Here is a 16,197-nt window from a genome sequence, read left to right as displayed (position 1 = left end):
TCAGGTGATCCGCCCACCTCTGCCTCCCACAGTGCTGGGATTACAGGCATGAGCCACTGTGCCTGGCCAATTTTTCAGTTTTTAAAACTCCTGGTCTTCCTTTTTGTGTGTGCGTGTGCTGTTTGTGTTTTCTTCAAAAGTCTGGTGATCCTTGGCTGTCCATATGTTGACAGGACAGTTCAGTTGGTCAGTGTGGGAACGGGCATGGATTTCCTCTTCCACCAAGCATGTCTGTTTCCTGAACTTGCTGTGTGAATGCACATGGGGCATAGTCACTGGACAGCTTCAGTTTAAGGTGCAGGGACCTCAATCTAGCATCAACACCACCTAAGAAGCTTCATTTCCCAGCAGAGGTGAGGGTGAGTGTTCACAGACCCAGACCTCCTCCTCCCCTCCCCTTCACTGCCCTTTCTGCCCCAGGAGGAAAGCTCTTCATGACTCCCTCTACTCCTTCAGGTCAGGCTGTCACTCCCCCTAACTTTTCTTTGTGAATTATTGCCATCCCATCTGCTTTCCACACTCCCAAAATCTACCAAAACCCTGGTCAGCCATGATCCTTCTTTCAACCCCAGTGCAGCTCTGGATTCTTTCTCTTTTGTCTGTCTTCACCAGGATTTTTTTGTGAACTGGGAAAGAAGAGGTGGGGAATGTTCAGTGCATCCGAAGCCTGAGGTTTCTTTTTGCTCATGCTTGATATTTTCTTTTAGCATTCTGCAATAAAAAGTGAAAAGCAGGTTACAGAAAGAAGAAACTTTCAAGTACAAGCCATCGAAAGTGGTGTCACCTTTGACAGTTTGCAAAGAATGCCCATTTCATGCTTAAGTATTTTTTCATCCAAGTTGAGTAACTATTAGGCTGGTGCAAAAGTAATTGCGGTTTTTGCCATTACTTTCAATGGGAAAAACCACAGTTACTTTTGCACCAACCTAATAGAATTAGATTAGTTCTCATCCACCCTTCTTGTGAGAAGACACTTTTGCAAAGATGAGGCAAGGGAATCAGGCGTTTCTCCCTAAAGCGTTATCCTTTTCTTCCAGAAGCAGAGTTTGTCTCCCTTGCTCCACAGCCCAAGTGTGAGGTTGGACAAACAAGTTGTCATTGTGTTTCATGTGGACAGTCCAGTCTGCCAGCCCCTGACTTCTATCACCCACTCCAGTCTAGTTTTTGTCCGAAGAATATATATGTCAATGTGTGTCATTGGCTTTAGTGACCCTTTTTAAATTTTGGTCTGAGTAGCTATACATGTTCTTTTTCTGCCACAGTATTGGCATATGGGATCATTAATGGCTTTTTAGGAAATACATTGTTCACTTCACCTTCGTACTTCCCAGTAGAGCCTGTAGGCTCATGAATTCACTACCTTTCTGTGATTTGTTTAGAATGGTGGCAATTTCTCAAAGCAATTTAACTTGATGCCCTAATTGCTATGTATCTGGTGTTATTTGTTTCCCATTTATGACTGAAATTGTCAATGCACTGCTTTGCTGTTGTTTTGGTTTACAGTTAAACTTGTTTTAGCTTGTCTTAATAAAGTTTACCTCTATTTTAAATCCATGTTCCTTTCTTTAGGGTAAAAATATGATGCTCATTTGAACTTAAAAAATATTTTCCTTATATTTTTCATAAACAACAAAGTTCTTGGATGCCAAGCGCATGCTAGGTACTGTGCTCTGGGCATTAGATTTGCTAAGATGATTAAGACAATTTCAGATCTCAAGCAGCTGACAGTAAACTGGGCTAGATTGTGTTTGTTTAATGTGTTTGTATATTTGATTTTCGTTTATTTGATTTGATTTCATTTGGTTTTAGTTTTGCTTATAGTTTTACTTAATAGGCGTATCTTTGTAAAATAAAAAGTTCTCTTGCAGAGAGGTGTAAACCAAAAATAAAATTCTAAGGCCCCTTAACCATCTGAATGGACCCCTCCTCTCAGTCAGGGCATTCCAAACTTAACCTGAAACACTGGCTCAGGCCATGCCGGGAAGGGAGGGTTGGACATGCCTCATTATGTCCTCCTCCCTTTTGGAATTCAGGAAAAGCTGACCAGCATTTAATATCAACACAGACCTTAAGTCTAATAAAAACCATTTACAATCTATTCTCTCTGAAGCCTGCTACCTGGAGGCTTCATCTGCATGATAAAACTTTGGTCTCCACAGCCCCTTATCATAATCCAAACATTTCTTTCTATTGATAATAACTTTTTCAACCAATTGCCAATCAGAAAATTTTGACATCTACCTATAACCAGGAAGCCCCCACTTTGAGCTGTCCTGCCTTTCTGGACCAGAACAATGTATAGCTTACATGTATTTGATTGATGTCTCATATCTCCCTAAAATGTACAAAACTAGACTGTGCCCCAACCACCTTGGGCACATGTTCTCCAGATCTCCTGAGGGCTGTGTCACAGGCCATTGGTTACTCATATTTGCCTTAGAATGAATCTCTTCAAATATTTTACAGAGTTTGACTCTTTTTGTCAACAGAGGCTTTGGAATTCCTATTTTCCATTTTATGTAAACTCTGTCTCCCATATATTCCTCTTGTGTTTTAAAAGATGGGGAGAAAAATCCACACAGGGGCCCCTCTCTTCCCAAGTAGTCACGCTGAGTGCTGCTTGGCAGTGTTGAACAAGAATACACCAAATTTCATTTACTCCGTGCAATGAACTGATGCTTAGGCACTAGTGCTGTGGGAAGAATCAATGTGCCACTGAGTCAAGGTGATTTTGAGTTTCAAGTTTCCTTTCTTCTCCTTTTTTTTGGAAAAAGAGTCACGTTCTGTTGCCCAGGCTGGAGTTCAGTGGCATGACCTTGGCTCACTGCACCCTCTACCTTTTGGGTTCAAGTGATTCTCGTGCCTCAGCCTCCCAAGTAGCTGGGACTACAGGTGTGCACCATCATACCTGGATAATTTTTTGTATTTTTAGTAGAGATGGGGTTTCACCATGTTAGCCAGGCTGCCTTTCTTCTTTCTTGCATATGAACATCAGAACACTCCATTGTCCTTTAAATTTAGAACAAGATAATTTACATTACATCCAATTGCATAGCAGTTAAAAGCTAGCCATTAAAAAAATAGAATTGTGTGGCTATCAGGAAACTAACATTTGTGGAGTGTATGAGTTTTCTATGGCTGCTGTTGCAAAGTGCCACATACTGGGCTGCTTAAACAACAGGAATTTATTTTCTCACAGTTCTGGAGTTTCGAAGTCCAAAACCAAGGTGACAACAGGGTTGAACAGGGTTGGCTCCTTCTGAGAGCTGTGGAGGAAGGATGTGTTCCAGGCTTTTCTTCTTGGCTTGTAGATGGCCATCTTCTTCCTGTGTCTTCACGTTATCTTCCCCTATATGTGTCCAAATTTCCCCTTCGTATAAGAACCACAGTCTTATTGAATTAGGGCCCACCCTAATGACCTCACTTTAAATTCACTACCTCCATAAAGATTCTTTTTCCAAATACAGTTACATCCTGAGGTACCAGGGGTTAGGACTTCAACATGTGGATTTGGGCAGAGGACACAATTCAGCCCATAACATGAAATGTCTCCAGGGTCCCAGGAAGATTCTGGGTACTTTCATAAACATTAGTTTATTTGACCTTCACAAAATTGCCGCACTAGAGGGACACTGTGATTCCATTTCATAGATGAGGAAAACAGACTAAAAACAATGACTTACTTCGTACAATGTCACCAGCCAAAAAGTGGCAAAAGCAGGATTTGAACCTAAATCTGTATGATCCATTCTACCAAGCTGCTTCTATGTATTTTCCTTCTCAATTCTTTTCTTCCTTTGTAAATGTAATGTTTTGAATCAAAATAAAGTCCAGGAAAGTTTGGCTCTGTCCTTTCGGCTAGGAAGATTTATTTCTATAAATATGTTTGGCCTCTTATTTAGTGGCCAGGGCTTTTTCTCCTGGATGCCTATGCTTTTTCTCTGCATCTTTCATCCTTCTCTAGCAGATCTCAGGACTCAATATTAAGCGTTGCTTGCAGATCCAGACAAGGTGTTAACATCTGCTCTATCACCGTCTTCTAATAAATGGGTTGTCTGGTCAGTGGAGAGTTTGGATTGGTTTGACCTGCTTCTTTACTGGGAAATCTTGAGTATCTCTCAAAGGGTGAAACTCCTTTAAGTGGGAGGTTGCATCATAAAGGGCAGAATCTTTTCTTTGTTTGGGTTTGAGCCAAAAAATGGAGAAATAAGGAGAGAACATTTATGAGTAGAGACGATACAACCTAATGTGAAGCTTGCTAAGACAGTGGGAGGAGATTAATGATGAAAATGTTCCTATCTCCTAAGAGTTGTTGAAACCCTCCAGTTGTGAATGTAATCAGAATAGTACCAGGCTGAAGACAGACAGAGCACTCTTCACTGCCAACCAACTAAGTGTAGTAAGTGAAACCAGTAAGTGAAATTGGAAAAATGCTCAGCCACATCCACAAATAGCCTGTGGTTGACTTAAACATTTAGAAATACATGCTCTTTCCCAAGTAATAAAAAATGGCACTTTTCCTAGTAACATAGTGCATATGATATGATATTATAATACTATGACTGTAATTCTGGCTGTACCACTTAGTGCCAGTGTGTGTTGGGCACATTAGTCTCATTGAGCATCAATTTTTTCATCTGTCAAACCAGCATGAAGGCGGCTATGAAGGTCAAATGAGATTGTATTTGGGAGCCTTGCAAACTATAGAATGGTATGCATGTGTTAGCTATTTTTTTTGTTATTTTATTTTTAGCCCAAATCTAACAGAACCCATAATTATGCTGAATTATCCAGTTTGATTATCCAATTTATGGATTATCCAGGCCTCCTGTTTTCCTTCCCCTTTTTAGTTCTTGCATGCTTTTTAGTCCTTTGAAAATGTCTTAGAAATAGTGAAATAGGAAATAGAATATGCAGTTAGGAATTTTTACTTTTTAAATTTTATTTTGTATATTAACAGATACTAAATGGGGAGAAAATTGAAAATAGCCCAGTTAATGAAGAGCTTGTTGTATATACCACTAAAGTGGCCTGTCACATTTTAAAGGAGCTAAGCCCTTCCAAGGAAATTACCTGTCATCTGGTTTCAAAACAGTCCTGGCAGACTCCCGGTAGATGCTGACACTTTTAATTTTTCCCGAGTGCTGTTAAAATTGCAGAACTTTTGGAACTATATTCCCATATCACCTTGATGGGCCAAGTGATTGAATAGAACATGTGATAAGGATCTTTCCTCGATGATAAAGCACCATGGAAAATCCTCAGTCAGCAACTTGTAAAGTGATTGCAGATCAAGTCTCTGAGTTTTCATTGTCCAAGCATCTGTAAGACGTTCCCTTGGAATAGGAAGGTCTCTTCATACTTGCAAATAAAATATCGTGTCCATCTTCCCAGTTCTCCAGTAGATAGTACATTACCTCTTCATTCACTAAAAATGATTGCTGCTTATTCTATATTTAGAAAGAGTTGCTAATGGTGTTTCTCCTTTTCTGGGGATAGGGCAGTAAGAATCCGAATGGGGACGGGATTCATCCAGTAGGGTACATCACGGAAGCAAAGTAACTTAGCCATGGCTAAGTCCCTGGGGGATAACTTTTATTGATACTTGGTTACTTAAGAATTGAAGTTCTAAGGCTTCAATAAGCCTTGCTTTCATGGTTTTTCAAATTCCTAAGCTAGCTAGTGGAAGATGGCTAGTTTGGAGAAGGATCTATGAAATAATAGGGTGCTGTGTTCCAATTTGATATGACAGGCAACTGGCGGCCATCTACTGTCAGTACTCTCTGAGGAAATCGTTAATTTCAGTTATATATCAGGATTTTAACTAAAACGCAGCATTTGATGAACCAGAGTGAACTAATTTGGTATGCCAGCATCTCTCTACTGTGCACTCTCCTTAATGATTGCCTGAATTTGATCAGGTTGGTGCCAGCAAACCTATTATTCTGACAAATGCTAATCAGAGATAGGATTCTGATTTTAAATTCAAATTCACTGTGCACTATTAACTTTTCTAACATCGTACGCTTTTTTTGATGGCCTCATTTGCATGATTTTTAAAATATGCATTTCTGGCTAAGACTTTATTATCTGAGTGTTCTTTCATTTAATACAAGTTTTTTGAGGAGTTCTTTTTTTCAAGGGCATGAAAAGATTATCAATTGATTTGCAGCAGAGATATGCTGTGGTTGAATGCCATATGACCTAACTAATAATTATCTGTCATCAGGGTAGTAAAGCATAAAAGTTAGGACCACTGGAGTCAAATTCTGGGTTCAAATTCTACCTTCTCCACACCACATGGAGTGTATGTAATGTAAATGTAAAGAAGTTATTACTCCATAGCTTTATTTTTATCTTTTTATGGAGATAACAATAGCATTTATCTGGTAGCGTTTTGGAGAAGGTTTCATTAGAATGGCTCTTATACCAGCCAGCTTTTGCTAGGTTATATGGCCATAAAAATGGATCTAAAATATGAATAGCTTATACTTACAGAGGTTTATTTCTCATTCATATTTATGTTCATCATGGATTTTTAAATCCTGTCCACAAAAGTAAATTATAGTTTGGGATTCTGCTAAACTGTAGATATTACCCTCTGCTAGGGCAGAAAAGATTGATATTTATGTGTTTGTCATATGGTCCTCCTAAGAATAAATTAAAGTGATGAATGCTTCTTTTAATCTTTCCAGGGAGGGTGGTCTATGGTGAACCCATAGCAGCCAGTCTTGGCACAGATGGCACTCACTACTGGAATAAAGAATGGCACCATGCAGCCCACCATGTCATGGGTCCACCTTTGCGACCAGACCCCTCAACACCTGACTTCCTCATGAATCTGTTGGCTAAGTAATCATTTTGCCGATGACTGGGAAGTGTATTGCCAAAAGAAGGTTTGGGTGGAGGGGAGCTCATCCTCCTATCTGGACCCTCCACTAACCTCCCAGTATTCTCTTCTACTTGACCTGTCAGGCCCTGGGTACCCCTCACCTGCACAGCAAAAAACATTGACTTAATTATGCTATGATATGTTGTCAAAGCCTTTCCTAGACTCACAGAAATCAGATCATTTTCACTGAAACTTTACTCTTTTCTGACTTTTTTCATCTCTTGTTGCCCAAACCCAGAGCTCTTCATTATGCCTTACTTTTTATCAGAATATTGTTGAATTTTTTTCTATGCTGATATAATATGGGAACTAGGTTTTTGTGTAGGTAACCCTGTTACTTTCTGGGAACATATGATCATTTTTCTTGAAAATTCTACCATTCCAGGGCCAGATGCAGTGGCTCATGCCTGTAATCCCAGCACTGTGGGAGGCTGAGGCCAGCGGATCACATGAGGCCAGGAGTTCGAGACAAGCCTGATGAACATGGCAAATCCCCATCTCTACTAAAAATACAAAAATTGGCTGGGCATGGTGGCTCATGCCTGTAATCCCAGTTACTCGGGAGGCTGAGGCAGGAGAATCACTTAAACCCAGGAGGCAGAGGTTGCAGTGAGCAGCAATAGTGCCACTGCACTCCAACCTGAGTGACAGAGCAAGACCCTGTCTCGAAAAAAAAAAGAAAAGAAAAAAGAAAATTCTACCATTCATGGACATCCCGACACTCCCCATTCACAGATACTCAGTCTCAAGCTAAGAGTTTTTCATGACAGACTGTACAAGAGTTCATTTACCCGTTCTTTTCAGCTTCCTTCCTCCTTCATGATTCAGCATCCCCAAGTTTACTCACAAGTCAAAGCAGGATTCCTGTCCCTGGTAATATCAGCATCCCCAGCCAATCTCACCGTCTGTTGATCCCAGTGTGGCTGTGTGGCTAGGGACTGCCCTGGAGGGCCTGCCCTCCATTCATGAGGATCACCATGGTGATGTCTTTGTGGATGGAGTATTCTGCTCACAAGGAGTTTTCTCTCACATATTAACTGATGATTCTGAGGTTACCTTCATCAAGTACATGTAACTATCCATTTCTAGATGAGAAATGGAGTCTCGGACAAGCTCATAGCACAGAGCTAGTAAGTGACGGAGCTGAGCTTAGAACTCAGGTTTCCTAACCCGTCTTGCACCATGCTTCCTATCAGTGTGTCCTCTGAAAGTGTTTCCTAGAATAGAGACAGGAGAGGGATGAAATATGTTCTTGAAAAAACTGCTCATTCTCCATTGCATTTTTCTGACTTCAACTGAGAAGGGAGTCAGGAGATTAGGAAAGGTTATGGCAGTTTCCTCCTAACGTATTCTGTATACTCACCCCATCACTCTTGTGTTTTTTTCTTTTACAGTGATGATCTAACTACAACAGGGACTGATAACTGCACTTTCAACACCTGCCAGAAAGCTCTTGGGAAGGATGATTTTACCAAGATCCCCAACGGGGTGAATGGTGTTGAAGATCGGATGTCAGTAATATGGGAAAAAGGCGTGGTGGGTTTCACAGGTTCCAGCCTTGCTTTGCCTAGTTCTTCAGCCAGGATCCTGCCCATCTGAGGATGAGAGTGGCACAAATTTTCATAGAGAAACTTTTGATTGTTTTTACTAGGGAGGATACTAGGAATGCAATACTATCACCTCCACCACCATTCCCTCAGTATAGCATCAGCAAAGAAATAATCTTCTCTGCGTAGTTTATTTTAGTTTAGACGATGCATCACACCATTTTGCAGAGACATTAGGGGATGAATTAAGATTACAGACAAAGAGGGTTATTCTTGAATTCTCTGAAATGGCATAGCCCTTCTGCTTGATTTCTCATGCTCTTGAATTCCAATGCCTCCTGTGTCATTGGCACAAATACTTGAAATGATAAAAAATACACGAAAGGGCAGGGTTCAGTAGCTCACAACTATAATCCCAGCACTTTGGAAGGTGAAGGCAGGTGGATCACTTGAGGTCAGGAGTTCAAGACCAACCTGGCTAACATGGTGAAACCCCATCTCTACTAAAAATACAAAAGTTAACCGGGCATGGTGGCACGTGGCTGTAATCCCAGCTACTCAGGAGGCTGAGGCAGGAGAATTGCTTGAACTTGTGAGGCAGAGGTTGCGGTGAGTCAAGACGGCACCATTGCACTCTAGCCTGGGGCAACAGAGTGAGACTCCATCACAAAAAAAAAAAAAAAAAAATACACAAAGGGTATTCATTATGCTCATACCTCCTTTTCATGAAATTTGTTAATGTCAGTTCTTTTTTTTTTTTTTTTTTTTGAGACGGAGTCTCACTCTGTTGCCCAGACTGGAGTGCAGTGGTGCGATCTCGGCTCACTGCAACCTCCACCTCCTGGATTCAAGTGATTCTCCTGCCTCAGCCTCCCAAGTAGCTGGGATTACAGATGTGCACCACCATGACTAGCAATTTTTTGTATTTTTAATAGAGAGGGGGTTTCACCATGTTGGCCAGGCTGGTTTCAAACTCCTGACCTCAGGTGATCCACCCGCCTTCGCCTCCCAAAGTGTTGGGATTGACAGGCATGAGCTACCGTGCCCAGCCTGATGTCGCTTCTTAAAGAATCCTTGGATATCATATTTTTTAGATTGCTGTATGAAGTCACAAAAGTAATAATTTAAAGTCTGGAAAAAAATTTAAATGTCCATGACTAGAAAATTTCTCCCTGAGGACGGAGAAGAATCACATCACTAAATGTCTACATGTTAACTTGTCCAGCCAGTTGATATGTGGAGCTGTGAAGACCAGCAGAGGGGACTTGCCTGGTTAGACTTCTGGTCCAAGTGTCATGCCCTTCTCACCCATCTCCTAGGATGCCTCCCTCAAATGACACATTGATTATATCTCACACTTCAGAATCCTCTTCAATTGCTTTTACCCTACACATACCACCTACTTCTAACTCTCATGAATTATTCACCAAGTCTTGTCAATTTTATTTCCAAAGGGCCTCCTTATTTCTTTCTTCATTGCTACCATTCTAGTTGGAGGCTCATATTTTGTTTGGACCGTTGCAGTAATCTCACAGCTGGTCCCCATCTCCAGAGTCTCACTTGCTACAGCGTATTCTTTACTCCAGTACAAGAACTCTTGTTCTGTACTGAGAACAGCTGACAGTGCTTTTATTATTATTTTTACAATATTATAGAGGGAGGATAGGTTTTGAATGGGAGTTCTCATTCAAAAATAAAGTTCTGTTTGTGCTATTGTTCTCTCAAAAACCCATTACTTGTCTCCATTACTTATTGGATGATAGTTGATTCATTAACTTACAATTAGATCTTCAAAACATCTCTATAGCCCCTTCTTCTGCTGATTATTTTCCTCACCCCCTCTTCCTCCACCCCAACTCTAACCATTCCAGATGACTTCTCTTCACTTAGATTTTCTTGATAACAGTTCAAGCTTCCACTTGAACTTCTGTTATTACAATGAATATCTTTATTATAGCAGATTTTCATAATCTATATAGTTCTCTGGTATATAAATGGCTTTACAGTGACTGAATAGTTCTTAATAACGTATAGAAAACCATGTCATTTTATGAAACATTAATATGGTTTACTTATAGGAATATTACTTTCAGGTGCTGGTTCTTAGTCATTTTTAAGGCAAGCACTCTTTGATAATTAAATAAACCTTAAGTACCCTCTTACCATATAAATAGGAATAAACCCCTAATACTTTTAAATTTTATTTTAGAGGAGCCACATCCCTCTGAATTCTGTCCATATTAAAATCTCTTGCAATAGACTATCCATAATTGTTGGTTCATGTAAAACTTCAATTGCATAAAATTGAACCTCTTGAGTTGATTTTTTTATCTTTTCAAACGGATTGCATCTGGGTGTGGTAGTTTATGCCTGTAATCCTAACACTTTGGGGAGGCTAAGGCAGGTGGATTGCCTCGGCCTCCCCAAGTGTTAGGATTACGGTTCCAGACCAGCCTGGGCAACGTGGTGAAACCCCATCTCTATAAAAAATTAGACAGGCATGGTGGGGCATACCCCACCATGTAGTCTCAGCTATTAGATTGGTGCAAAAGTAATCACAGTTTTTGCCATTAGAAGTGATGGCAAAACTGCGATTGCTTTTGCACCAACCTAATGCTTGGGAGGCAGAGTGGGGAGGATCACCTGAGCCAAGGGAGGTTAAAGCTGCAGTGAGCCACAATCACACCACTGCACTCCAGCCTGGGCAACAGAGTGAGACCATATCTCAAAACAAAAAATTTTAAAAAAGCATTGTCACCTGATTCAAAAGTGTTGTCACCTATCCTCACTCTATAATATTCTTTAAAAAATAATAAAAGCATTGCCAGCTGATTTAAAAATGTTGTCAGCCGGGTGCAGTGGCTCACGCCTGTAATCCCAACACTTTGGGAGGCAAAGGAGGGTGGATCACCTGAGGTCAGGAGTTGGAGACCAGCCTGGCCAACATGGTGAAACCCCATCTCTACCAAATACAAAAAATTAGCCAGGTGTGGTGGCGCATGCCTGTAATCCCAGTTACTTGGGAGGCTGAGGCAGGAGAATCACTTGAACCTGGGAGATGGAGGTTGCAGTGAGCCGAGATCGCACCATTGCACTCCAGCCTGGGCAACAAGAGTGAAATTCCGTCTCAAAAAAAAAAAAAAAAAAGTGTAGTCACCTATTCTCACTCTATAATATTCTATCTAATGTCTACGTGATTATCTCGTAAATCTTAGGTCTGTAATAAATAAGTCAGATCATAAATGTGGTATTGTCAAACTTTAAATGAGAATTGAAAATACCATTACCAAAATTTAGCTGTCACCTATAACAATTTTTGTGATTCTAAGATGAATGGGAAGAATTAGTGTGGATGCTAAGTAGTGGGATTTTTGAAAAGTCATCTTCAGGCTTCCATATGTTACCCCATCGTCTCCATCATTGGTATCATGACTGTTTAATACTTATCAGCATCCTCAGATGCTCTACAATATAAGAAATTAGGTGCAGTTCTGTTTGTTTAAGAGATGCAAGTCTTGCCATTTTACTGATAGGATACTTTTTAGTATTTGATCATTAGAATGATTCTTTGAATTGCTTTACAGCATAGTGGTAAAATGGATGAAAACAGATTTGTGGCAGTTACCAGCACAAATGCAGCCAAAATCTTTAATCTCTATCCAAGAAAAGGAAGAATAGCTGTAGGATCAGATGCTGACATTGTTATTTGGGACCCAAAAGCCACAAGGTAAGCCTAAGTTCTTGTATTCCTTGGCTTCATCATGGAGAAAATGCACTAACTTGCAAAGAAATAATGCTTTGGCATTAATCAGCCATTTCTCCTTAGATGACTTCTTTAGCTGTGCTCAGGTATTTTGAGCCTGTACACAAGATAAAGGTTTTGATGTGCAAATATTCCTTTGTTTTTCTTGGCATAGAGGATGCAGAAGTTGTGTTGCATTCTCTGACAATGGTTCTGTATATAAAACCAATATGAATTTACCACTTCAGTGCCTGGCAAATGCCTGAGTTCACATGGAAGAAAGGTACAGCGTGACGAAGGAAATAAAAGGCTTAGTTTGAAAAGGGTTGAATTGAAAACTCAAAATAATTACAGCCTTTTTAAAGCTTTCAGATAGAAAAATTCCAGCACAAAGGATGTCACTTTCAGTTAGCCAAATTTTCCAGTTGAGTTCATCTTCAGCCTGTCATTCCCAGTAGATTCCAGCTTTTTGTTTCCAGTTTCCATAATTCTATGTTAATATTGCAAGTCTGGCAAATTCCACCCACTCAGGAAAGCAGCCAAGAGCGGCTGGGGCTCTGTTATTGTCTCCTTATGGGACGTTAGCACAGGCAACACCTGCAGCCTGGTTTGTGTTTTTCATACATTTTGCAGTTGTAGTGAAGAAAATCCCATTAAATGCTTTAATAATCTATATGCATGTGCACTTGCATGGACCTCTGCCTCCTTGTACAGGCATTTATTCAAAGTCTGTTAGGGTTTTTATCGTAGTAAGAAAAAGTCTACAGTTTCTTGGGCTAATGTTGTCACAAAGGCCCAGCTTCAATTGAAGTGCTCCTGGGTTACCTTTGGGAAAACGATAATCATTTGAAACACTAAGGTACCATCACTGTAAGCCTAAAAACAAGCCCCAGATATTCCTATAGGAAATCCTTGTTTTTTTCCACTTGATGCTCTCTGGGCACCCACTGTTCCCACTCAGGGACCAGTTCACATGGTTAGCAGCCGTAGTCATAGCAAGCAAGCAGCCTTCAGTTAAACACCTCAGCGTATCACCTCATCACTGGTTAAGATCCATGCAATGCCATAAAGGGTGGTATACACATCTTATTTACATAAATATCTTAAGATAACAACAAGACACGGTTCAAGGTCTTTCGTATGTTAATAAGGAACTATTGCCCATTTAAGGACTAAATATCTGGTTGCATACAAAATAATTACATGCGAAATGAAGACAACTAAAACCAAATGTAGGCAGCTTCTCTACAACGCTAGAAAAATTGTGCTTGGAAAGGCAATGGAAAAAAAATTGCTTGGATTTTGATTGTTCTGTGGCTGAACTGAGCATGCTGTGTTTAGAGAACTCCTGATATTTAAAATATCACTCTACAGAGGGCTGCTGTACACCCAGCAGGGGCCTGCCCAGGGCCATCTTGGCTGTAATTCAAACAATTTAGGCTGCTTCAAGGGCTGGGACCAGGCAGACCTTTTGAAATAACTTGCGGTTTAAGGAGATTGTGAGCTTTAATCTGAAAACCTAGAAATTTTCAAAAGGGCGAAAACTATTCTGTGAAAGAAATATTTCTGAAAAATGGTGTTTTTGAAGCATAACATCAGGGAGCATCACACTAATGTTAATCATCAGTAATAATCTGTACGTCACAGCTCTCGTGGGTGTTTAAAATGTTTTGGTGTCTTAAATGTGATTTTACCAGGAGAGACAAATATTGATTACCTTATGACAATAAGAAAACTGTAGCTGTACAACAAACTGTGTAAGTGACAGGTTTGCTATGAGAACGCTGACCTAGTGACTTTGACTTCATAAACTTGGATGTTTCTTCATGAGGTTCGGTACCAGGCTGTCTGCTGATAGCAAAGCAGAGCACTTTATAATATTCTTGATTTTTCATATTCCATGTTGTCTTCCAATCAGGTGGGCCAATAACTAAAAGCATTTTTGGATTTGATTTCATTCTCTGTCATTCTTTATCAAAGGTGAGGGAAAAAATGAAAATACTTTATTGTGTGGTGAGACTCTCCAATCTAATTCTTAATAATATGGAGAATCTCAGGAGGCCATTTGATGTGCTGCTTCTTTTGAATCCTACACCTGAGTATCTCCAACAGGGCCCAGCCTGGCGAGCCCTCGTCTGCCGTTTTAATTTCTAGGGATGACACCAGCTCAGGGGTAGAGCATTGTCTTCCCTAGACAACTGGACAAAGAGAGATGACCTGAACCTAAGGTTGTGAATAATTCACTTGCTTTATTTACCACATATTGCTGCTTGGAGGATATTTATAGGCTGTGATTATGTCTCTTTGAGTCATGTTTTTAGACTATATAAATTTAGACCACTTTCTCACAAGTTTTGCTACTGATTTCTATAACATTGTCTTGCCCTTCCTTTCCTATTCAGTTGTTTCAGAATAGCACATAATGATCCAGATGTGTAGTTTTTTTTAAAGATCTATATATATTACCTGCTTACTTTCCCTCATTTCTAGTCTAAGAATAACTAACTTAAGGTCAAACTAAAAAGATCCTATGTTTTGACATTTCTTTCTATCACTTTCTCTCGTAAGTTCTTTCACATTTCTTTTTTTTTTTTTTTTTTTTTTGAGTCGCCCAGGCTAGAGTGCAGTGGCGCGATCTCGGCTCACTGCAAGCTCCGCCTCCCAGGTTCACGCCATTCTCCTACCTCAGCCTCTCTAGTAGCTGGGACTACAGGCACCTGCCACTACGCCTGGCTAATTTTTTGTATTTTTAGTAGAAACGGGGTTTCACCGTGTTAGCCAGGATGGTCTCGATCTCCTGACCTCGTGATCCGCCTGTCTCGGCCTCCCAAAGTGCTGGGATTACAGGCATGAGCCACTGCGCTTGGCTCTTTCACATTTCTTGTATGATTTCCATCCTTCAGTTTATGAAGGACATTATTTATCACATTAATGATCAAATATATTTATCACAATAATAATAATAGAAAATTAAATATTTACATTCTTCTATATGTGTCTTTTGGGAGAAAGATACATATTCTGCATTATCTTACTAGTATGAAGGCTTCTTTATCTATGCCTGCTGATTGTGTACACCTCAGTGCCAGACATAAGGAAAACTAGCATAGGCCCCAGAGCCTGATGTGTAGGTTCTGGTCCCAGATCCATCAAAGGCCATTTAAAGTCTCTGAAAATCCACTCTCTCATATGTAAAATGGGATCATTAAGAATTGCTATGCCTACCTCATAAAGTTTTGGTTAGAATCACATGAGATACATGTGAAAATGCTTTGTCAACTAAGAACATGTTACACAAAGACAAGATATGTATTATTATGGTTATTTTCTACTTCTCTAGTTTGACTAGTTTCATTCTTTGCAGGACATTTTCATTTTTAGATGTTCTCAGCTATTTTGCCTGTGGTGATCAGAAGGCAGATGAACCATGGGGTTCTATTTGTCTGACTCTAGATCCTTTTAAAAAGCTGGTGACCTTTTTGTTTTTCTTTTCTTGTTTTATCTTTTTTTTTTTTGAAAAGCGGAAAAATATTCTCAGGGTATATTGAATTGGTTGAACCTCCTTTGGATTTCTTTGACTTATTTGACTTACTCTATATCTTGCTTCTTTAATCCTTTAACATTTTCCTCTAAACCATCATCAGAATATTTTTGCACTATCATTATTCATTTTTTTCAGTTACAGAATGTGGGAAAAAGGAGAGAAGGGGGCTGTTGAAGAGGAGGCTTCATAGAATAATGAATCTGGAAGAATTCAAGGAGAAAGCGTGTTTGTTGTGGTTCACGTTAAAAGGGAGAGATCGTTGCAGAAACTGTATGCTGAGCCCTTATCTGGGTCGATCACAGCACCAGCTTTCTCTATTCTTGGCCTGGTTGTTATGAGAAAGTTGCTCATCTGGGCTGGCTGTTCCCGACCAAAATTTATGCTGATGACCTCAACTAGGACCTTTCTGAAGTACAATAATATTTTTAGCCTTTTCTAACTGTCCATGAATCATCCATAGCTTTCCACTGTC

At 40.0% G+C, this 16,197-nt stretch overlaps 1 protein-coding gene across 1 annotated transcript in view; it reads left to right on the top strand.

The window, feature by feature from the left end:
- Window positions 1-16,197, top strand: part of DPYS (dihydropyrimidinase) — an 87,043-nt gene that overhangs the window by 30,435 nt on the left and 40,411 nt on the right. Inside the window, exons 5-7 of the mRNA XM_055284853.2 lie at window positions 6,696-6,852; window positions 8,287-8,428; window positions 12,024-12,166. Of these exons, the coding sequence (XP_055140828.1) occupies window positions 6,696-6,852; window positions 8,287-8,428; window positions 12,024-12,166 (442 nt within the window). The remainder of the gene's footprint in view (window positions 1-6,695; window positions 6,853-8,286; window positions 8,429-12,023; window positions 12,167-16,197) is intronic.

This window comes from Symphalangus syndactylus, chromosome 7 (assembly GCF_028878055.3).
Source record: "Symphalangus syndactylus isolate Jambi chromosome 7, NHGRI_mSymSyn1-v2.1_pri, whole genome shotgun sequence".
Lineage (NCBI taxonomy): Eukaryota > Metazoa > Chordata > Mammalia > Primates > Hylobatidae > Symphalangus > Symphalangus syndactylus.
Note: the sequence above shows the minus strand (reverse complement) of the source record. Positions and strands in the feature narration are given on the sequence as shown.